Source organism: Sinocyclocheilus grahami, unplaced genomic scaffold (assembly GCF_001515645.1).
Source record: "Sinocyclocheilus grahami isolate Dianchi unplaced genomic scaffold, SAMN03320097.WGS_v1.1 scaffold138.1, whole genome shotgun sequence".
Classification (NCBI taxonomy): domain Eukaryota; kingdom Metazoa; phylum Chordata; class Actinopteri; order Cypriniformes; family Cyprinidae; genus Sinocyclocheilus; species Sinocyclocheilus grahami.
This window is the reverse complement of record NW_015505317.1, coordinates 854,930-880,150: the sequence shown is the minus strand read 5'-3', so window position 1 is coordinate 880,150 and position 25,221 is coordinate 854,930. Positions and strand designations below refer to the sequence as shown.

Here is a 25,221-nt window from a genome sequence, read left to right as displayed (position 1 = left end):
GACACCTTTAATTTGTGTTCTGAAGATGAACAAAGGTCTTAGGTGTGTGGAACGACATGAGGGTGAGTAATTAATGACAGAATCTTCATTTTTGGGTGAACTAAGCTTTTAATTTTTATTATTCATTAAAATTATTTAGTCCACTGAAAGCAATTCCCCTTTTTACCCTCTTGTTTCTTTCTCTCTCTTTAAACTCCTGTTTAACTGGTAGAACATGTACAATACAGCCGTCAAAATAGCCTTAGCTGCTGACATTGGCATGGCATTTTTATACTACCTACCTCTCTTTCTCACTCCAGGACAGTAAAGAGCCTCCGGAATGCAGACTAAGTGAATCTTTCACCTCTTCGGGTTGCACGCTGGGGGTGGACCTGCGGCGAGGGCGGCGCCGTTTCTCCGGTAACCTACAGTTGCCTCCTTTATCATGGAGGCAGACGGAGAGGTCCCGCAGTCCAGATGACGGGTTCATGGCAAGACCAACTACACTGCCTTTCATTACACCCCCTCGCATTGACATCACACCTGTGGACACTGAGTGGTGAGTCTGTCAATCAGCTCCTTTCACTACTCCTCTACTTTCATTTCAGAAATCTAATATCTTAAAAATTATGATGTTAAGGAACTTTCTTCAATCTCAGTTTAAAATGCAGTGACAACTGTTAGTAAGCATTTTGTATGTTTTAGTTTATTTTAATTTTTGTCTTGAAGAGTGTAAACACTATGGTTCTGTGGTTCATTAATAATATTGTTTGAGCTTTAACAAACCTGTTTGGAAACCATCACTAATTTCGCAAATGTTTGTGCGTAGGTTATATAAGCTTTTATATTACATGAAAATAGGCTATATAATACACCTCCATTCAAAAGTTTGGGGTTGGTAAGATTTTTTGTTTTTGTTTTTGAAGTTTTAGAAGTCTCTTATGCTCCCCAAAGCTGCATTTATTTGCATTATTACAATTGAAAATAACTGTTTTCTGTTTTAATATATTTAAAAATGAAATGTATTTCTGTGATGGCAAAGCAGAATTTTCAGCAGCCATTACTCCAGTCTTCATGGTTGTTCATAAATCATTCTAAAATACTGATTTGGTGCTCAAGAAACATTTCTTCTTATTATCAATGTTGAAAATATTTTTGCTGCTTAATTTTTTTGTGAAAACGGTGATCATTTTTTCTGGATTCTTTGATTAAAAGAAAGTTAAAAAGAACAGCATTTATTTTAAATAAAATAACATTTTATTTTGTTTTGTAACATTTTAAATCTTAATGACCCCAAACTGTTGAATGATAATGAGTATTACTCATACAAAGCATTTTGGTTTATTTGGTCATGTCAGGTGCCCCCTCAAACAAACCAACCAACCAAAAAAGCCTTATATTAGCTGTAAAAGTGAGGTTGTTGTTTCATTAAAAATAATGCTGACAGTCTGCATAGGCCTTATATAAAACCTGTTGAAATACATGGGTATTACTCATACAAAGCATTTTGGTTTATTTGGTCATGTCAGGTGCCCCCTCAAACAAACCAACCAACCAACCAAAAAAGCCTTATATTAGCTGTAAAAGTGAGGTTGTTGTTTCATTAAAAATAATGCTGACAGTCTGCATAGGCCTTATATAAAACCTGTTGAAATACATGAGTAAAAAGGCTTCTGTTGTTTTGGTTGCTTTGGCAGTGTTACTTTTGCTTAAATTATTAATAACTTTCTAATATTAATTGAGAAAAAATTGTGCTCATTCTTGTGGCATCTATCAATATCAAAAATTTAAAGTATGATGACTTATGCTTTACATTAATTTAAATATATGTTGCCATCCAGTCACTGTATTGCTGATTATGGTTTTGAGTATGGATCGTTAACGTGCACATTGATAACTGGAAGTTTCAACAACCAAATTAGCCAGGCGTGACTTTAATTCTCTCAGATGTTAATCAACAGATGAAGAATAGGGCCAGTTTGGTGTCTCTTTGGGTGCAGAAACACTGGCAATTAATTAAGTTTTTATTTTTGTTCTCTCTCTTTTTAATTAGTAAAACATAAATTAGATGTTTATTTATTTTATTTGCATATGTGCAGATTGTAGCTGTTCTGGTTTATGTGACTACACTCTTAAAAATAAAGGTGCTTCAAAAGGTTCTTCAAGCGATGCCGTAGAAGAACCATTTTTGGTTCCACAAAGAACCATTCAGTCAAAGGTTCTTAAAAGAACCATCTCTTTCTTACCTTTTTGTAATCTGAAGAGCCTTCTTTCGCCACAAAGAACCTTTTGTCAAACAGAAAGGTTCTTCCGATGTTAAAGGTTCTTTATGGAACCATTTAGACAAAAAGGTTCTTCTATGGCATCGTGAAGCACCTTTATTTTTAAGAGTGTACATGTTGCATTGGTAGAAAGATGTTTCAGGAGTAAAATTTCACTGCTAATTTGTAGCTGTTTCTGAAGTTGATTGTCATCACTCATGATTTGCATAATGTTCTTTAGTTATGAAGAAGTGTCTGCAAAGCTGGTAAATTAGTACACATAAATTTTTTTTATTATTTGAAAAATCTCGGTAACACTTTACAATAAGGTTAATTAGTTAACTACATTAGTTAACATGAACTAATAATGAACTGCACTTATACAGCGTTTATTAATCTTTGTTAATGTTAATTTCAACATTTACTAATACATTATTAAAATCTTGTTAACATTAGTTAATGCACTGTGAACTAACATGAACATCTGTATTTTTATTAACTAACATTAGCGTAGATTAGTAAATACAGTAACAAATGTATTGCTCATGGTTAGTTCATGTTAGTTAATATATTAACTAATGTTTAACTAATGAACCTTATTGTAAAGTGTTACCGAAATCTCCTTAAAGGATTCGTTCACCCAAAAATGAAAATTCTGTCATCATTTACTCATCCTCGAGACTGTGGAAGCCTCAGGTTTAGCACACAGCTGTTCTTTTTTCGATTTTTTTAAACTTTCTTGGGCAGTCGTGGGCTAACGAGTCGGACTTGTAAACCAAAGGTCGTGGGTTCGAGTCTCAGTACCGGCAGGAATGTACAGTGCTCTCTTCCACCTTCAATACTCAAGACTGAGGTGCCCTTGAGCAAGGCACTGAACCCTCAATTACTCCCTGGGTGTCACAGCAAATGGCTGCCCACTGCTCCAGGTGTGTGTTCATGGTGTGTGTATGTGTTCGCTACTCACTGCTGTGTGTGCACTTGGATGGGTTAAATGCAGGGCACAAATTCTGAGTATGGCCACATGTCACTTCACTTTCACTTTCTTCATATTGTTAGCTATATGATCGCTTGATTTGAGTGCTTAATTCGGTGAGATTCATAAAATGCTTAGTAAATGGCACTACATATTTATTACCTTGCCCTAGAATATGTACATTATGCAGAGTAAAACTAAATAAAAAAAAAATTATGCATGTACTTATTTTTTAAAACAATTGGAGCTCTTTATGAGGTGTTGTTACATGAATATTTAGTTTATATAATATCTATATAATATCTGTAATATCTTTTGTTACTTTTATGTAGCAAAAATAAAATTTATTTATATAGTGGAGATGCAACTCCATAAAACATTTGTAGTTTTGAAAAGATTCACGATTTGCTGCTGAGAGGATGAAGGGTTAAATCAAATGCTCTAATCTCTGTGATTTGATTTATCAAATCTCTTTCCTTTATATTATTATACAGTGTTATTGGATTATGTATTGGTCACACCAGATGTGGTCCGTTCACATCTAAATGATGACACTTTGCACTCGACTAATTAAGAGGTCAGCGGGCACATAAGGGGAACTATAGCGGCATACTAGCTGTAACATATTTTACACCTGTTAAAATGACAGCTTGGATAAAAGCAATAGGCCTACATCAATACCAAAGGTTGCTGAACGCATAATAACGGCATCGACCGTCACTGGAACTTTGATTGGCCTTAAAACATTAGCATGTCTGCTAGGCCGCATAAATCAGGCATGTGCTCTGCACAAACGTGCTACGGTGAGATGCTAAAAACGGGAAAGTATTGATTTTTTCCCCCTCCATGTCACTAGAGGATGAGGATTTAACGGACCCTCATTATGCCACTGCATGCAGTTGTTGTGTTTCACGCACAGATCTCTGCCAAGCCTCTACTCCAGTTGATTAAGAATTGGATGGCTGGCCTAATTAGCTTGCACTTGTCCTGACCTGTGTGAGATTCCATGCCAGCGGGAAACTGTCTGCCCGTTATTTGAAATCTCGGTAACACTTTACAATAAGGTTAATTAGTTAACTACATTAGTTAACATGAACTAATAATGAACTGCACTTATACAGCGTTTATTAATCTTTGTTAATGTTAATTTCAACATTTACTAATACATTATTAAAATCTTGTTAACATTAGTTAATGCACTGTGAACTAACATGAACATCTGTATTTTTATTAACTAACATTAGCGTAGATTAGTAAATACAGTAACAAATGTATTGCTCATGGTTAGTTCATGTTAGTTAATATATTAACTAATGTTTAACTAATGAACCTTATTGTAAAGTGTTACCGAAATCTCCTTAAAGGATTCGTTCACCCAAAAATGAAAATTCTGTCATCATTTACTCATCCTCGAGTTGTTCCAAACTGAGTTGTTCGAGTTTCTTTCTTCTGTTGAGCACAAAAGAAGATATTTTGAAGAATGCGGGTAACCACACATATGGCGGTTGCCATTGACTTCCATATTATGAAAAAAAAAATTCTATGGAAGTCAATGGCTACCACCAACTGTTGGGTCAACAATATATCTTCTTTGTGTGTGTGTGTGTGTGTGTGTGTGTGTTCAGCAGAAGAAAGAAACTAATACAGGTTTTGAAGGTGAGCAAATTATGACATAATTTTAATTTTTGGGTAAACGATTCCTTTAAATGTCTTGTTTGGTCTTTCTAATGTACTTGTATGTCTTAGCATCTTCAATATATTACATAGTACATATTACATATATATATGGAAATCCCAAATTGCTGCGTGATGAGAGATGAAATATATTAGTTTTGCTTCCAGCACTGGTGATTTAAGCTGCAGCTGCTCAGTCTCGTTGCCATGAGGAGAGGGAAAGCTGTCTGGTTGTAGTTGGCAATACAGCAACAGCTGGTTTGTAATCATCAATCAATCATTCATCCTTTAATTTGTCTGGTAATGTGTGTGTGTGTGTGTGTGTGTGTGTGTTCAGCAGAAGAAAGAAACTAATACAGGTTTTGAAGGTGAGCAAATTATGACATAATTTTAATTTTTGGGTAAACGATTCCTTTAAATGTCTTGTTTGGTCTTTCTAATGTACTTGTATGTCTTAGCATCTTCAATATATTACATAGTACATATTACATATATATGGAAATCCCAAATTGCTGCATGATGAGAGATGAAATATATTAGTTTTGCTTCCAGCACTGGTGATTTAAGCTGCAGCTGCTCAGTCTCGTTGCCATGAGGAGAGGGAAAGCTGTCTGGTTGTAGTTGGCAATACAGCAACAGCTGGTTTGTAATCATCAATCAATCATTCATCCTTTAATTTGTCTGGTAAAAAGATGTGATTAGACTTGCAATTATTTGACTTGCAAATATGTGAGTTGCAATTAGTGAGTTACAATAGCTTGATGGGCTCACAGCAAATGCACCAATAAGCCCAGAATACATTTGTGCTTGGATACTTATAATACTTGATAAGTGTAGCCATCAATTAGATTTTTTGTTTTATCTGCCTGAAAATAAACAGGTCTGATTTTCAATATTTCAACTTTAGAGCATATAAGTTTGATGTGTTTGCCATTAGATTACATGTATTGAGTTGGTAGTTGTTGTCGTTGCTTGCCAGTGGAGGGCAGCATGGAGACTAAAATACATCATGGTTCCTATTCTCAGATGTTTCTGTGTGTGACACCTCTGGTTTAGTAAACCTCATGAGCATTCATCAGTTTGCCCCCTAAAAACACACCTGACCCACATTTGTCATTAAATGTATTAAAGTAGACCATTTCATTGCTTGACTCTTTCAAATGGATGGCAAATTGAGATGAGATTTGGATGTTAGTCTCATTATGTTTATTTAAAGGAATAGTTCACCCAGAAACATAAGAGATCTTGGTGAATGTCACTGCCACTCTTTTCCATAAAATAAAAATGACAAAAGTCATGACAAGCACAAAATGACAAAAAAAATTGTCATAAAAGTTAATCATACCACCCTATACCAGGTCTTCTAAGAGAAACAGACCAAGATTATATCAGTTTTCACGCAAATTCTTGACATCTCACTGGACAAGGCAGATTATCAGTGAAAATTGGCTTAAATTTCAGTCTGTTTGTCACAAAAGCTGTAGTATGACTTCATTCCAGTTAGAATACTGGATATAGAATATGTGTATAAATAAAAAAGGTACAAGGCTACTTATACTTTATTTTGGAGCTTAACAGCCCAGTCATCCTTCATTTCCATTATATGGTAAAGAGTGGCTAGAATGATTCTGGCCATCACATTTTGTGTTTCAAAATAATTTGAGTTTATAACAACATGAGGTTGAGTAAATAATGAAATAATTACAGAATTTTCATTACTATAAATATACTGGCTCCTTTTTCACTTCTACACAGGTTCATATATGTACTGTACATTACAAAAAAAAAAAAAAAAAAAAAAATATATATATATATAGCATTCATTATTTGCCCTGCTATCTCACACTCTTGCATTTCTGCTCTTGTTGAGCTGTCCGTTTGATGTGTGTGTCAGGAGAATCAGGAGACAAGGTTTAGGGAAAGTACTATATTTGGAGCACAATTATTTTCCTGCTGATGTGACTCCGTTGCAGATTGATTTGAGAGCTCCCAGGTGGCTTGTGGGATAGCTTTATGGGCCAGGCATAAGCAATGATGCTGGAGGACAGACACTACAGGGCATTGAGCTGTCTGCCAAACGAATTCATCAGTGACTTTACCCACTTTCTTGGAACTGAGCACTCAATTGTGTGTGTGATCATGAGAGAGAAAGAGAAATTTCTGACATCAAGTCACGCAGACAGTCTGAGGCAGATTCATTCAGAAGTGCCATTGCACAAGACCCCAGGGCAAGAGACCTCCTCACGCTCTTGTGTCCGGGTCAGATCGAGGTCTATTTAGTCACTTCCCGTAGGATGAATGGCTGTATGATGTAAGAACACGTCTGTCTCTGTGACTTTTAGTCATCATCATCTCTTTGAAATATTAATATACTGATCCTGAAATCTGCATGACTTTGTTTTCTGAGGAACACAAAAAGAGAAGTTCAGCAGAATGTTGTAGCTACTGTTTTCTTTTCAACGAGGCATGAAAGGACCAATGTACCATATTTTGGGGTCAGATTTGCACTCAGAAGTGAGCCACTTTACTCAGTAAATCTGACGAATCCTACTTTTGGGGACATCCTCATTTGTTAAAAAGATACTAAATACATTTTTTTTTTTTTTTTTTTTAGTAAAACTGAAGAAAGTGTTCAATTAGGTTTAAGTCTATGGAATGTTTCCATTTATACAGCTAAGTTAAATCGCTGTCTGTGTGTATGTGTATGTGTATGTTCTTTCCCAGTCTGTGTAATTTCTCATTACTCATGGCCTTTCTTGTGAAAGATTAGAATCAACTTTCTTTAAGGCTTTTGATTTTGTCAATTGATGGTGTCCTTCAAAGCTCTTAGTGGATGATTTTAAGACATCTCCTTTCATATGACCCTTCACCTGAAATGCCAGAGGAGCCATCAGACAAGAGTGAAGATGAAGGATGGCTGGGTCTCTCACACACACACACACACACACACACACACACACACACACACACACACACACACACACACACACTCACTGACTGTACCATTAAAACGTGATCGCACTGTGGACTGTGGTCATAGTCAGACATATTGTGTGCATGCAAACAATTTTGTTGGATTACTTTGGCATGAAGCTTTTGACTTTCTAGGTTCGATTTGCGCTTAGAGACCAAGTAATGGAAGCTGGCTGGGGACTGATATCAATCCTCCAAATCAAACTGCCCTGCATTTCCCACATTGTCAACTACAATGTCTCCTGCCGTAGAGTGGAGTGCTAATTCTAATCATTTAAATCAATTTGCTAACAGCTCAGAGAGACTGTTCCACGTATCCATAAAATACAAGAACTGCATTTCAGTGAAACTCCAGGAGTTACCGGCCGTAGTACAGTAACAACAGCAATAATTAAACTAGATTTGCATTTCATTTTTTGCTTTGGTTCTGTGTAAATTAAATACAGCATCAGAGCTGCTAATTTACCAGTGTCTTGTCAGTTCATAACACTGCTTTTGTGCTCTCTTTGCAGTGAAAAAGTAGCTATATATGGTTAAATAGATGCATAAAGAAAAAGAAAATCACTACTCAGTATGCAGATGAATACAAGAAAGAAGCTCAGTTGCAGTTCACTTGTAAATATTGTAATGACACCTTTAAGTTGGTTAGATTTTGAATAGTGAACATTATAACACTGCAACTCAATTGGAGATTTTCAAACTTTAGGCCTGTTTCTCACCACAAGTGTGAATGGGCGCATGAGCAGTGCATATTTTTTCCGGCGTGCATGTTAACAAATGAGTGCATTCACACCGGGAGCAGGAGCAGCACATGAGTGTCAAGCAGGAGCGTCACGTGAACAGCGCTGAAGCGATGGTTTCGCCACCGAGTCTATTTTTGCTGTGCCACTCACGCTCAATTAAAGTGACAGCACACTTTTGATGGACAAAATAAATATGATTTCACACAAAAAGTTTTAAAAATGAACAGAATAAGCATGTCTAGTGTATTTTAACTAGAATTGGAGTATGTCAGAAAAGAAAATGAAGAATCAAAAATATTTATAGAAGATTTACCCATTTAAACTTGTTTTAATTATTCAGTTTGGGTTAAAGTATTGTGTATTATTAAAAAAACTTTAAAAACAGCACGTTCTATATCGAAGTATGACTGAAACGACATGATCGTCGCTGTTTTTGTTGTTCACCATTTACATGCAGGTCCCCGTGTTAACATGTGAATCCCCATGTTAACAAACTTTTAAGACTTTAAAACTTTCTAGTTTATAACTGACCAACTTCTAAAAACAGATTTATAGTTGTCTTTGTAAAGAAATATGTAGCTTTGGAGCCGCTGCTGTGACACTGTACAAATGCTTCCAGTGTGAATACTCTTGCGAGTCTACAGCTGCAGTGACGGTGTAGTTATGCTGACGTGAAGCTCAAGCTTGCGGTGTGAAATGGGTGTTAATCTAAAATGTCTAAACAGCGTATTAGTTTACAAAAACTTCAAAGCGATGTGACTATATATTAAATGTTTTGGGCTGAATAAATGGCAGAAAATTTCATTTGCAAGAGCTGTAACTATATCCAGCTTTCTTTTTGGTGCTGTAAAAATAGATCAATTTAATCTCCTTGTAGCTTGATACATTATTTAATATGATAGGCAGAAATCACAACTGATGCACTCAGTGTTTGGGGTGAATCTTCCTGGGCTTACAGATTCACAAAATACTTAGCAGCACTGTGCAGGGTGAGAAATGTTGGGAGTCGTTTACGAGACAGCTTCTCACAAATTGTAATCCTGTGAAATGATTTAAAATTTAAGTCTGCAGGGGTTGTGTTTGCCCTCATTCTCATTCTGTCACTAAAACTCGTTTTCCCTCTCATCTTAGCTTTCTATTTTTCCTCATAATGTCCCCGTTGGTGCCCAGAATCTCTCATCCTTTTTACTATATGAGCTAGCATTGGGAGCCATATGACTTCCCTCATCGCAGCAGTCAGCAGTAAGGAAATGTTTTTATGTAAGACCTTCAGTTACGTAAGACCTCTTCACTAAGACTCCATCAGTGAATTGGTTCACAACTCAGAAAGGTCAGTCAGAGTGACTTGATCACATTCCTCGTTATTGAACTCGGTGCTAGACTTACATTATTACACAAAACACAAGGTTTGGATTTCACAATAGTAGAAACCCCTACAAAGAATAGTAGTAGTGGTAGTAGATTAATAGTGAATGTGGTATGGTAACCCAAAGTTTATATGTTCAAACCCTAGCAGCAGTGACTCATGAACGGTCACCATTTAGCAAGCCACTTTACTCAAGGTTGATCCCAGAGGACTGTCTGTTGGATAAGGAAGTGTTTGCTAAATGGAAGTCTCCTTGTAGCTTGATACATTATTTAATATGATAGGCAGAAATCACAACTGATGCACTCAGTGTTTGGGGTGAATCTTCCTGGGCTTACAGATTCACCTGCAGGGTCCTCAAAATGCTGTTTACAGATTTGCACTGTAGTTTTGTACTATGGTGTTATCTCCCTACAGGGTAGTTTATATGTCAATAAATAGAATAGGAGCCCCAGATTCCCCTCTGTGGGAGTCTGTTTACCACAGTGGGGCAAGATCTTGAGGGAAAAAATATAGCAGGTTAAACATCAACAATTGCCTTTACACTGCAAAAACTGCACTGAAGCGGTGTTATTGCCGTCTTTACAGAATCAGACAGATCCTGCCAAAAGTATACTTCCTTTGTTCACATTATGTTCGTGTAACACTTTTCGTCATCAGCGAAGTCCGTTGATGTCTACATACACTTTGCATGGACTTGTGAACATAAAACAGCGCATGTGCGAGTGATTGCAGAAAACAAAGGTCCACTGGGTAGTGCATGAGTTCCAAACACGTCCAGCAGCACTCATGCTCCATGTCGTATATGGCTGATACTATATATTGTTTTATTTTATTTTGTTTTATTACTTTATTTTATATATGCTGAACTGTGCGCTAGATGGAGCAGAACACAGAAAATGAAGTGTACCCAGGCCCTAAGGCTTCCTGAAGAGGAGGATGTTTAAGATTAATCAGCTAGCCACTGAGGTGCCTCAAGGATCAGTTATTGGGCCCTTCCACTTTTCGATATACACAATCTCATTCGATATACACAACCTCAATCATAGTGTCTCAGGTGACAAGTGAATTTTTATGATGTCCCTGTTTAACGTGAATGCAGTAGAATATCAGAATCTCAATTCACTTTAAACCCAGATCTTTACTTGCTAAACAAAGGGAATTTAAGTTATATATCATAGGTGCTCTGTGTTGAAATATCCGTCAAAACAGCTTATAAAATAGAAGATTTTACCATCTGTTCCAACTTTTTTGTTTATCCTCTCATTCATCATTTTTTCCTGTTCTCATTACTTCCTCCTCTCCTTCGTCTCCATGGTGAAGTCCTGGCTGCCAGCGGGTGTTGACTGGCAGGTTGATAGCTGGCTAACATACTTCTATTCTTCAGCATGTCTCTATGAGAGCCGGAGATAATCCTGCTGTGGTGCTGTCACACAGGGTGTTTCACGTTCAAATGCACTTTGAAGGGTATTCAACAATTCATCTCCAGAAATTACATCACGGTTATGCGATTTGTTTCATTAGGTGTTTATTGGTGTATATGTGTCTAGGTGTTTATTGCCTTTTGACTGAACACAGGTAACATGAAATGTTGTTTAAAGGAGCTTGTGTATTGACTTTCATGGGTGGTTGATGAAGTTAAGCATGTTCAGTTAAAGATACATTGAAGGAATTCACATATTATGTTTTCTGTATTCTTCCTCTCTGATTTAAATTGCTTTTGTTTTCTTTCTATCTGAATGTTCCATTTAAATCATTTTCTCTTTCCAATTCACTCCCATTACTTTCTCTTCAAACCAGCCACTTTAGTATCTAAACCTTCATTTACATCAGAGCTATATTTATTTCCCACAGAAGCTGCTAATCCTTGGCTTAAATTGCTTTTGGATTTTTTCTTTTATCAGTGTCTTGAACGCCACTGAGCTGTGAAAGGGCAGAAGCCCTCATCAGAATTCAGCCAGAGACACCCATCAAACTAAGCACAGCTCAGCCAATCAGTTGCAGGGAGGGGCGGAGCTTTTACAATCACTATGCACATTTTCTTAGGGCTTTTTTTTTAAATCCAAGGATCTCAAAGCTATTCCATTTATTTTCAAAGCAAACAGCACCTGGGGTAGCAGTATTAGGTGCGCTCAGTCGATTTCCTTCCTCCGGGTTTCCTCCCTGCATCAAGAGAAACTCTGCCTGGTAGTTCCTGAAGAGAGGAGCCACTGATGGGAGAGAAGACCTGCTCTTGCCCACTGTTGAATAATTTAAGCTGGAGTTTCCTGGAGCTGAGTGAAGTAAGTGCGAGTCTGAGGAGCTGCAAAAACGGAGCAGGAGGACTGAGTGGAAGACAGACATCTAAATAAAAGAAAAAACAGTGGACATCCAAATCATTTATGTCTGTATAAGAGAGAAAGACAGTCTTTTTTCTCTAATTTTGCCTAAAAAGAGAAAGACAGAGAGCGGTTTGGTTATAGAAAAAGAGAGAGAGAGAGTGTTTTTTTCTTTTTTTCTTGTTCTCACAGGAAGGAGGTGTGACCACACTGACGGGGACTGCTCTCAGTGTGTCAGTGGAACTGAACGAGGCAGGATTATTCTACTGCATTGCCGAAAGCCTAAGCTGACAGAGGAAGCGAGAGAATAGAGCAGCTCAAGCGCACACATTTATTCCTGTCTGACACACAAAACATCAGCCTGCATGGCATAACCTCTAGTTGACTGAGAGAAACGGAGGGAATAGTTGGTAGTGTGACTCAGAAAGAGCGAAATAGGACTGTTTCAAACCGCAGCATCACCATGTCATCCAATGAGCTGAGTGCTCCGGAATTGGACCCCTGCATTCGTACCTTTAAGGAGCACATGCATTTGGAGCTGGAGCCTCCAAGACTGGGTGCCGGCAACAAGCGCATCACCTCCCCAAAAATATCTCCCCGCAGCTCCCCGCGCCTCTTCCGCAAGCTCATGGTTAACAAGGGTGGCCGCCACAGGCGCCGATTCACCGTCGCACACACCTGGTAAGCATGTCTGGAGTATGACGGGTAAAGAGTGGCGGATCGCAGGAGGAAGGGTGAATGGCGAGGGTTTCAGTAGTACATTGTTTGGGTTTTTTTTCATGAATGACACTGAATTAGTTTGGGTAAATGTTATTATGGGTCAGTGAGGAATGATGGCACTGCAGGTGTGATTATTATAGTGCTATGACCAAAATTAGATCTTAATGAGAAAAGAAACTAATGACGAGTGATGTGTCGACTGCCAGAGAAGAGGAAACAACAGGTTAGTTCTGTCAATGTGACATGACATATTGTGATGCTCTCTTGCAACCTTTGCAATCTCCTTTCAGGAACGAGTTAAGACTGTTAACCCTTTCTCTGCAAACTGCTATATAGATTTTGAGGCATTTTATGTTAAAATGGCAGACATGAATTTTATAGGCTGTTGGCAATGTCAACATAATAGCCTAAACAAACATAACCTAGTCAAACCAAAAGTATTTGAAAAAATGCTGTGTATATACATAATATTTATTATATATTTAAATCATTTTGCATTGATTTCTTAATATATAGTCCAATGAAATACATATAATGTGTATATACTGTATGTGTATAATGTTAATTTGTTTCTGATTTTGTGTTAAACTACATGGATATATGTGTTTATCTATCTATATTTGTATATCAATATCTTAATATCTAGTTCAAGACGAAATATAATATTTATTAAAATATATTCTACTTTTTAAAATGTAATGTATTTTGGCATTGAACTGCAGTGGATGTTAAGTAGTTGATGTTGATGCAAAATAAACTCTCCTCCATATTAATTATTTAAAACATTCATTTAGAAAATGAGTTGCTATTCTTGTCATTTCTCGTAAATGTGTGGCCGTTCAAAGCATCAGCTTTAAAAGAAGGTTTTGCATCACTCATAATAATAACATAGCAAGAGTCATATCCACTCTTATCACTTACTGTAACAAAATGAAAGCTTTGTGTCGTGAGAGGCTTCCTGTCTATTGGAGAGATTGGATCAGTGCTAGGAGGATGTGGGCAGGATATGATGTGACACGGAAGGTTTTTATCCTTTAGTAAATAGAACATTTGTCATCCTGTCTAGACTCTTGCTACGGTTATGTTTTTACTACAATGGTACAGTGAGCCACTTTTTATGAGAGTCCTTATTGGATCCACTGAAAAGTGGTGACTGTGTGCAAGAATATTTCAGATTTATGTTCTAGAATGCAAGGTAATTGGTTTCGTTTGCAAGATATACATTAAACTTGTGATGTAGGTGAACTGGATCAAGCTTTGAGCTTGGTTTAGTGCCCAGAATTTAAACCAGTAAGACATGTTATTCTTGGAACTGAGTCTTGGATGTTCCCCACACACGTACCTCTATGGGAGGACTATTTCAAATCCATTCTGTCTAAAAGGTGTCCCTTCTTCTGCTTAGTTAGCTAGGCAGAGTATGTTTAAGGTTTAATGTGTCGGGTACAATACACACTGTGACTGGATTACACCGTGAAACATACACAGCCACCTGCACCTATGCATTACTCATCCAGACAACCATTAGACACAGACAGAAGAGCATTTAATGAAGGGAGTTTAATGGTGCAGACTGCAATAACTGCAGTGATTTGTATGATTATAGTGGTTGAGACTTTTAGCACCTGCTGCGCACAATGTCAGTGTAAGCGCACACTTTCAATCTCAACCATTCATAAATTGAACCACAAATGCAATCAGAGTGATTTGAAATGTCATAGCAGGTCTATAAAGGAATACTGTAGCCTTAAGTTATGGTTCTCATCCTTTCAACCTGTCTTAATCTAAGAGATATAGAGTGTATAGACTAAATAACAGTGTATAGAGAAGTGGTTTTCTTGACATAAATGTTACGTCTAAATGCAACCTGAACGTCCTCAGATGATCGGATGTAAACTTTTGCAACTCATCAAACATCTTATCGCTAATGTGCATTGTGTAACCGGTGGTTTCACATCTTGTGCAACAAAGCATCTGAATTACCGTGAGTGGAGGCTCGTGTCATAGTTCTGTTTGTGTTTGGTCCTTGCCATGTTAGGTAACACACACCGGGAATGGAGAGAGGGGGCAGAGCTGTCTTGAGGGAGTGAGGTGGTGCATGAACATGGAGGTGGAGAAAAGACAAGTGCAGTGGTGTGGAAAGTCGCTGAAGAGAGTCTCATCCCTTAAGGAGAAAATGGAAGGATAATCTCTGATTAAGCTTAAGTGTGTTTAAATGTGTTTTTGTTCACATTAGTCTCTATCAAATATAGTTATATTTGAGAGTAGCAGGAAATTATTGGGGGAGAGAGGGGCAATGGGGTTGGGACATGTTGCAGGTCAGACTCAAATTGCAGTTTTCACATGAGCACCACTCAATGTCTTTAGTATGTGCCATAATCACTGTGCCATGTCTCTGCCACATTTCTTTGATGTATTTTTTTTATGTTAAAGTAATTATAATACCATATCCTAATTAGGCATGACAAGCAATGAGCACAAGATTTTTTATGTAAACCTGAGTTTCTGTCCTAATCAGCTGTGACAATTGACATGACATTTTGTTGATTGTTTTTTCTTGATCGATTTTTATTTTTTATCCGCTGAGTAGCCCCAGCCACACTGAAATCACATTGTCCCAAACTTCAGCCATTACTCCAGTCTTCAGTGTTGCATGATCCTTCAGAAATCATTCTAAAATGCTGATTTGGTGCTCAAGAAACATTTCTTATTATCATCACAAAATTTTGTGCAGACCTGTTACTTTTTTGATAAATGTGTAAAAGAACAGCATTTATTTTTAAATATATTTTTTGCAACATTATAAATCTCTTTACTCTCACTTCTGATCAGTTTGATGCATCCTTCCACCATATCCTGTTTTTCATATTGTAGTGTTTTTAAAAAATAGTGTTTTTTAAAAAGCGCATAGCACCTGACATGGTGATATGGGCAAAATTTAATTTACCCATATTGTGATATTCTGATGAAGTTAGGAAAGCAACATGGTCGATAGGCATATCAATGACTTGCTTTTAGCACAAAAAGGGGGGAGGGTGGTGTGGTCTTTTAACAAGGTGCTGAGTAACAGGATAAACAGAACTAACACACAGCAACACTCTCATTAGACACATACAAGGTCAAATGCCAATTGCTTTTAGAACCGAATCGACAGTTTACCAGGAGCATGGGCTAAGTACAATTAAGAGCACAAGTGAAATGGTTTCAGCATCTCCTCTTCTCATACCATTGACGCTGCAAATTTTGGGTTAAGAGCTCAAGATCATTTGTTGATAAACACATGTACCAACAGCTTTACCACAGAGCTGATCACTGTTGCACACACTTTAGATTGAATTAGTGATTTCTGTCCTCACATTCTGTATTGAAAAATGTATTGTAAAAGAACAGCATTTATTTTTAAATATATTTTTTTGCAACATTATAAATCTCTTTACTCTCACTTCTGATCAGTTTGATGCGTCCTTGCTGAATAAAAGTATTAATATATATTTAAAAAAGACGAAGAAGAAGAAGAGGTTTAAAAATCTGAAATTTTAAAGGCACAATATGTAATTTTCGCAGCTAGAGGGCACGTATTCAAAATAAACAAATAGACAAAGGCGTAATTTGATGAGGCCGTGACTGAGTGTGGAATCATGGGAGTTGTGGTCTTCATCCCCACAGCCGATGCAATCCGGCGGGACTCGGGCAGAAATCATGTTCATAGATGAGCTAATGATTTATTAACATAGTAGAATGAAGCAGGGTGAGGCTGAAAGCCGTCAAAGTGAAACGAGGCCGCTGAACGAGCGTGACACACGGCTCGAAAGCAGCGGAGCTTTTATTATGCCACAGTCGACCTTTTCTGCTCCTTCCGGTCGTGCGTATGTGGGGGAAAAAATCAGCGCTGTTTTATCATACTAGATACATTAGAAAGTTCTGTTATAATGCTACTCTGTGCGGTCGTCACTGGTCTAATAAAAAGCACAACATATTAAAGTGTCTTTGGTGTTTCCATGTTTTCGGAAATCGAGGGGTTATGACGTCATTGGCAGGCTACACAATGACACTATAGACACGCTCCGTGTCACTAGTTAAAATTGCTTATTTCTCTGGATTTAAACATTCTTCGAAACATTTGGGATAATGTAAGTACACAAGCCAGCAAAATATATAACACTGTTCTATCGGTTTTTGGATATTTTAATAAAAAAAAATCGTACAAATTGTGCCTTTAAGGTTTTATAGGTGTTATAGAAAGACAGTTTTATGGACCAATGCGAATGAACACTTAATTTCCCAGAATGCCTTGGCTTAGACAGTTAAATTTCTTTGAAATGCGATTCATTGCAAATTCCACTTTCTGTCATTTCAATTTAAATTCCAATTCAACTTCTTGTGGCATGTAGCCAATTTAATTAAAATTCTAATTCATGAACTTAAAGAGAGCCAGTTCTTTAATTCAGCTCTGCTGATTGAATCACGTGATTCACATCATTGTGAACAGACAAACTAGTTGTTGCTGGATCATGACACGGTGAAAAAACATTTTGAATTTAGAGAGGGTTAGACAATCTTCTTCAGGTTTTGAATTAGAATCTGAAGGTTATCAAACGCACATTTCAAAATGGAGGACTGCAAGGCAGATGTTACTAAATATATTACGATAGCATTCCCTCGGCTGTGTCTAAAATGAGAAAAATCAACATCCTTCCCTTTTTTCATATAATCTGCTTGCTTTTTATCTAATGAGATATTATTTCATTCTGCCTCCCCAGGGCCTAATATTTGGATCTGTTCCCTCTCTCTGTGGGAGACATTATATTGCATTAGCATACATAAACATCTGAAGCATCCTAAAAAAAAGTTTGGTACGCTCTATTAAAAGTTAAGCAAACAACTCCTTTCTGTTACTCAGTTCCGTTACTGTGGCTTTGGTGCAAAACCGAGTATGAAAGGGTTTTATTCATATGCCATTTTAAGCAAAGGTTTCTGCATCACTTTAAACTTGGCTCAGTGTTTGCATGAGAAAATCTGAATTTAAACCTAACGTTGCACTTATAAGATACTTTATTTGGTCACATCAGTGACTTGCATTTTAAATGGGCCAGTTGTGCTAATTATGTTGGCGTGTCTTGTATTTTGTGTTGTAAACTAGTCTTCCTGTCCCCAGTCATTATGAAAGTGCTTGTTTACTCTGTGTTGTGCAGAGTGTCAGTGTTTATGCTGCTTTGCCTTCTGGATTCATTAGGCCGCTGTACTGGAATAGTTGATATTCAGAACAGTGGGAGAAGAGAGATTTGTGCGTGCACTGAAGTGCACACACAGTTCCCCTAGCATTCTCGACGCAGCTCGAGTTCCTGAAGAGGAACAACTAATACCACAAAACATCACATAACTTGAATTCCTCACTAATATTACTTGATCGATTTGCTGTTGACTTTCCACCAATGATGTCACTTCCTGGAAGAGATGTCATTTAACAACTGGTATTTGTTAGTTAAGGGAATATTACAGAAGTCTAACTGCCAGTCTAGTTTGCATGCAAATCACATTTTTCATTAATTTATTACTTGTTATTTATGATTTATTATTTATTAAAAACATAGATCTAGAGTGTGACACCATATCCTGTTTTTCATATTGTAGTGTTTTTAAAAACTAGTGTTTTTAAAAAAGTGCATAGCACCTGACATGGGGATAAGGGCAAAATTGAATTTACCCATATTGTGATATTCTGATGAAGAAATACTAGCTAATATGATTCCATCTTTAAAAATTGTGAATTTAATACTTTATACAATATATGAAGACATTTGATGGGGACATGGACATGTAGAGAAACAACAGTTAGGAAAGCAGCATGGTCGATAGGCATATCAATGACTTGCTTTTAGCCCAAAAAGGGGGGAGGGTGGTGTGGTCTTTTAACAAGGTGCTGAGTAACAGGATAAACAGAACTAACACACAGCAACACTCTCATTAGACACATACAAGGTCAAATGCCAATTGCTTTTAGAACCGAATCGACAGTTTACCAGGAGCATGGGCTAAGTACAATTAAGAGCACAAGTGAAATGGTTTCAGCATCTCCTCTTCTCATACCATTGACGCTGCAAATTTTGGGTTAAGAGCTCAAGATCATTTGTTGATAAACATGTTTACCAACAGCTTTACCACAGAGCTGATCCAATGTTGCACACACTTTAGATTGAATTAGTGATTTCTGTCCTCACATTCTGTATTGGCATCAATAATGCTGATGCAAACACACACACACACACACACACACACACGCACACAGACAGTTCCTTTGTTAGGCTTTCAGTACATTTAATTAAAGTTGTGAAAAAGTGTGTCTGATGCAATCACAGTTGCTGTGAGTCATAGTAACAAGATAAATATACAGTTTACAAATGTTCTCATGTATTTATTACTTGTCATTTATGATTTATTATTTATTAAAAACATAGATCTAGAGTGTGACACCATATCCTGTTTTTCATATTGTAGTGTTTTTAAAAAATAGTGTATAGCACCTGACATGGTGATAAGGGCGAAATTTAATTTACCCATATTGTGGTATTCTGATGAAGAAATACAATCTAATATGATTCCATCTTTAAAAATTGTGAGTTTAATACTTTATACAATATATGAAGACATGTGATGGGGGCATGGACATGTAGAGAAGCAACAGTTAGGAAAGCAGCATGGTCGATAGGCATATCATTGACTTGCTTTTAGCACAAAAAGGGGGGAGGGTGGTGTGGTCTTTTAACAAGGTGCTGAGTAACAGGATAAACAGAACTAACACACAGCAACACTCTCATTAGACACATACAAGGTCAAATGCCAATTGCTTTTAGAACCGAATCGACAGTTTACCAGGAGCATGGGCTAAGTACAATTAAGAGCACAAGTGAAATGGTTTCAGCATCTTCTCTTCTCATACCATTGACGCTGCAAATTTTGGGTTAAGAGCTCAAGATCATTTGTTGATAAACACGTTTACCAACAGCTTTACCACAGAGCTGATCCAGTGTTGCACACACTTTAGATTGAATTAGTGATTTCTGTCCTCACATTCTGTATTGGCATCAATAATGCTGATGCAAACACACACACACACACACACACACACACACACAGTTCCTTTGTTAGGCTTTCAGTACATTTAATTAAAGTTGTGAAAAGTGTGTGTCTGATGCAATCACAGTTGCTGTGAGTCATGACTCATAGTAACAAGATAAAGATATGTAAAGTCATGTATTGACAGAACTGTAACAAACAATGTAATGTACTTGTAACAAACGTTTGTAGTTCGGGAAGAAGGAGGCGGGAACCGGCGAACATTTAAACAAACTTTAATAATAAAATAAACTCAAAACAGCGCGACAGCCCCTCGCGGATGACTGTCGCGCACAAACAAAACCAAAACACAAAATAAAATCCAGGCCTGGTCCTCTCTCGTCTTTCCCTGTCGTCACTCCTCCTTTGTATCCTTCCGGAGCTCCTCTGTGAGACTCGAGACCGGTGAGTGGCGCAGGTGTCGCGCATTCACAATTACTCCACCGGCCTCGCTCCGTTCCCACGGCTCTCGGCCCCGCCCCTCTCGTCACAGTACTGTACTGCTTTGAAAACACACACATACGCACAGGGCCGTTTCTAGGCGAACCCCCCCCCCCACACTACTAATTTGATAGTAATAACGACACTAATTTGTGGAGATTCAGTGCATTGAGTTCCACAAATCTGAATGCATTATTTGTAAATTGACTGTTAAGATAAACCTTTTCCACAATTTAGTATCTGTAATATCATTGTGTTGCCACTAGATGCCTGTATAGCCCTATGTAACAATTCCTAGTGGCTAAGACATTGCACATAATTTACGCATAAATCACACGTAAATTAATTTTATTACATTTTGATTTGGATACTATATACTATACTACTACATATTGTTGAGATATTATCAATGGCTACTTATTTGTCTTTATCTGTTTTTTGTTCAATTCAATGAGTGGGTTATCCCACTCACATTCCTGGGGGGTCATAAAACCAGTGATATCATGATTAGTTGTCATGGTGACCAGAGGGCCTGGTGTTCAGCAGAAATCCTGGCATCCAGTTTATTGAGTGAGGGGACTGTGACGATTTGTTAATCTAAGGAATAATTGATTTGTTAAATCAAATTAAAATTAGTGTGTCAGATTGGTCGAGACGCTACAGTAAAGACTTACAATGTGTGACCCTGGACCAAAAAAACATTCTTAAGTCGCTGGGGTATATTTGTAGCTATAGCCAAAAATACATTGTATGGGTAAAAATGATTGATTTTTCTTTCATGCCAAAAATCATTAGGATATTAAGTAAAGATCATATTCCATGAAGATATTTTGTAAATTTCCTACTGTAAATATATTAAAACTTATTATTAATTAGTAATATGCATTGCTAAGAACTTCATTTGGGCAACTTTAATGTATAAATCTCAATTTCGAAAAATGGACCCTCATGACTTGATTTTGTGGTCCAGGGTCACATATTACAAAAAACATTTTTAAAATAATTTTTTTGCTTTCTAATAATTAAAGAATCATGAAAAAAATAAAATAATAATCTACAGTTTTTGACATTTCACAATTTTTCAACATTTAATTGTAAGACGTGTTATAAAATAGGCATATTCAATTATTTCTGAACGATCATGTAACACTGAAGAATGGAGTAATGGCTGCTGAAAATTCAGCTTTGCAATCACAAGAATAAATTATATTTTAAAATATATTCAAATAGTTATTTTATATTGTAATAATATTTCACAATATTGCTGCATTTTTTATCCAATGAATACAGCCTTGGTGAGCACAGACTTTTTAAAAACATTTTACCGACCTTAACTTTTAAACAGTAGTCTGTCATAGACCTCCTTGGTTTTCTAATGAAAATAGGACCCGTAAAGAGACTGTATGTTGCATTTTATGTGTCCTTGCATTTCCAGAATGACAGGTGGACTTTGAGTCATTGGATGTCAGCTGTAACGCCAGATCAGTTTGTCATCCTCTCCAGATTGCCAATGTGAATGCCAAGAGATTTATTAGGGGCTTTATCTGGTCTTTGATTCAAAAGCTGTCTCTAAATATGAGCATGTATCCTTTTATTGAATATATGTTCTCTTTTAAGTTTTTTAAGTTTTCCAGTGCCTTGTTAGTGCCTGCAAGATCCATTTTAGCTTCTTAAGAAAGTCCACCCACTCCTTCAAGAAACTCTTAGTGCTCATTAACAGCCTATTCATTATGGAGTACCTATTGAACATATGCACACACCACAGGTGACCACTCTCCTACACACAGTACTCCCAAATCACAACTATAATTAGAGCAGGGAGCTGAATTTAGTTTTGTTTTTTAGCTTGCTTTTATTCCCTGTGCCCACCACAGCATATATATGGAGCTGTCTGACACTCTCGTGGGAGTGTGTTTCTGCGTTTGTGAAACTAAAAGTCTAGATTTGTGCAATAAACCACATCATATACTTGTTAAGAGCAAAAGTGAACACTCCAGTCTTAAGTGTCACATGATCCTTCAGAAATCATGTAATCAGGGCCGGATTTACGCATAGGCATTCTAGGCACGGACCAATGTTCGCTCGTCCAGGGGGGCCCAAACCAAGGTTATTATAGTTTAGAATTTTTAAATTCGTTTTATTTTAATATTGTTTTCAAATTTGCTATAAAATTCATTTGAGTTTTTATTAGTTTCATTAATATTTTTGTTAGTTTTAGTTTAGTTTTTATTTTGTGAACACATTTTTATTGAGTTTTTATATACCGGTAGTTTAGTTTCAGTTTTAGTTTCAGTTTTAATTATAGTTTAGCCGAATCAACAGATCACTTCCAGAGCAAAGGCCAAAGAAAGACGTAGGCATAATTTAACTTTAGTGAGGCAAACGTTTAGAGACACAAAATTAACGCATGCTGAGATTGATTAGATGCAAAAGTATACAAATATACACCAAAGGAAGCAGTCAAGCCTTTTTACTATATAAATCTACACAAGTTGCGCTTAATGTCATATCTAATGGTGTGTTGAGATACTGAATATGAAAATAATTGTAGCCTAATTTGGTTATATGTCTTTTATCTTATTTAACCATAATCATGATATTGTAACTGTCGTGTCTTGCTCACTTTTCCGTGAACAGCCGTGCATCAATCAAAACTGGGAATAATGAAATTCAATAATAATGGCAATCGTATTTAACAATAAAGGCTCATATTTGAATATGTTCTTTTCTTTATTTATGAAGAATTATAAGCGTGTGTATGATGTGATTTAGCCTATACACATTTGTCCGAAAGCCTGGCAGAGTGATCACAAGATGCTAGGCCAAGTTTTGTATTGTTTACAGAAAGGCTCATTCCCATCTTTTTTTCTATTAATTATGTTGCTCTGTGTGTCTGTTTCTCATCAAAGCACCAACTTGCCCAATGTTGGTTTGATTGCTTGTGTTACATGAGAAAATACATAATTTTGCCTACCTGATGTTGTAGATTAATGTGCGTTCGGTTCGGGTCGCGATTCGCGGTCTTTATGTCAAATGGTTCTGGTCTGGTACAGAAATAAATGAGTTCTACTGTCAGATAACGAGTCGGGTGTTCTGTTAAGTACTGCTGGTGCACGTTTACCAAACAGGACCCATGCAGGACTTTGCTTTAAACTGCTTTGCGTCTCTCCGAGGGATAACCCCAAGTGCGTGATGCGCCATTTACAGGTATTTCCCTAAACTGTCACACAGCTCATACATTTTTCCGCCAAGGTGTGAGAACATAATGATTACGAAAACGATGATTTATTTTTGTTAATTATTCTTTTATTTCAGTTAGTTTTTCAATAACTGTCGTTTTAGTTTTTCAAATATTTTGACGTTTTTATTTTATTTCAATTTACGAAATTGTTTTTTCATCAATCGTTTTCGTCTTAGTTTTAGTTTTCATTTACGAAATTAACCTTGGCTCAAACACAATGAATAGATATATAATATTTTTGTTATACTGTGGGCTATCTACAACAGTAAAATAACCAAAACCCCAGAAGACATTGAGCAAATAAATATAACAAACAATAGGGTAAAAAATGACAAACTATTTCCATGTCTTCCACCTTTTTTATGTACGGAATAGTGTTAATTTAGTTAACGAAGACTATGACGAAAAATGCTTGTCGACAAGCTTTTTTCCCATGACCAGAGGTGTAAAGTATTGGAGTAAATGTAACTAGTTACTGTACTTGAGTATCTTTTCGGGTACTTTGTAGTTGTACTGAGTATCAAAGATATTAGCAACTTTTACTCTTTACTTCACTGCATTTTTGAATGAGTGTTGCAGCAACACATTACATTTTGCATGGACCTAGCTTTTTCTGCAGCAGTTTATTTCTGCTACAAAAGACGTGATACTGCCTATTATAGGTCACTGAAAGTACTGCATCTTGTGGGTTTTGCCCTTACTCACCCAAACTTGTCAACAGGGCTACTTTATGTGAATGCGAGTTCCTTAGCAAGTATTTGTGAATCACAGGTGTTTTTTTATATGAGATGAGGACATGACTGCAACAATGAGGCCGAAACCAACACAGCCAGTGCAAGAAGGCTTCGGCTTTTTAATTTGACTTAACTTTATTTTATTTATCCATTATACTGAAGAGACCTTTTTGAAACATATTGTTTTTTGTTTGTTTTGTCACCCCTCTTAGGTGTCTCTTGTGAGAGGAGAAGCAGCTTTCACACAGGAGTCCACTACTGATCCGTGGCTGTTTACCACAAACACAACATTTATCCATTAGTTTGATTTCAAATCCAAACATTGTCACCGAAAATGCTTTTTCAACATTGTGATTTTTTTTTACACAGTACAGTAATACAATTTTTCACAGGCATGTTTAAACTCCATAAATATAAGCAACACATTATTCAATGCTTTTTACTTTTGCATTTATTTCTAGATGCATGAGCGCACGGTCTCCAGGAGAGCGCTGAATGGATAAACACTCGCAAGAATTAAAAAGAAATCCAATTTATAAACTTTTGTGATGATGTGACACTGCCTCGATTGTGCAAGTGACAATTCCTGTGTCAACTGTGCAGCGTGCAGCTCGCTTATAGACAGACGCGATGTGGTGATTTGAAGCCATTTGCGTATTTTTGAGAGAGAAAGAGAGAGCGTGTGCGG

General features: G+C 36.9%; 1 protein-coding gene across 4 annotated transcripts in view; it reads left to right on the top strand.

Annotated features, from left to right (window-relative positions):
• LOC107591166 (cAMP-specific 3',5'-cyclic phosphodiesterase 4B-like) overlaps positions 1–25,221 on the top strand; it is a 147,209-nt gene that overhangs the window by 28,836 nt on the left and 93,152 nt on the right. For 2 of the 4 annotated variants that reach the window (XM_016280224.1, XM_016280223.1), the window contains exon 2: positions 300–538. In XM_016280224.1, coding sequence (XP_016135710.1) covers positions 300–538 — 239 coding nt within the window. Of the gene's footprint in view, positions 1–299; positions 539–12,536; positions 12,969–25,221 lie in introns of those variants that run through there. The other 2 variants (XM_016280226.1, XM_016280225.1) reach the window with 1 other exon arrangement.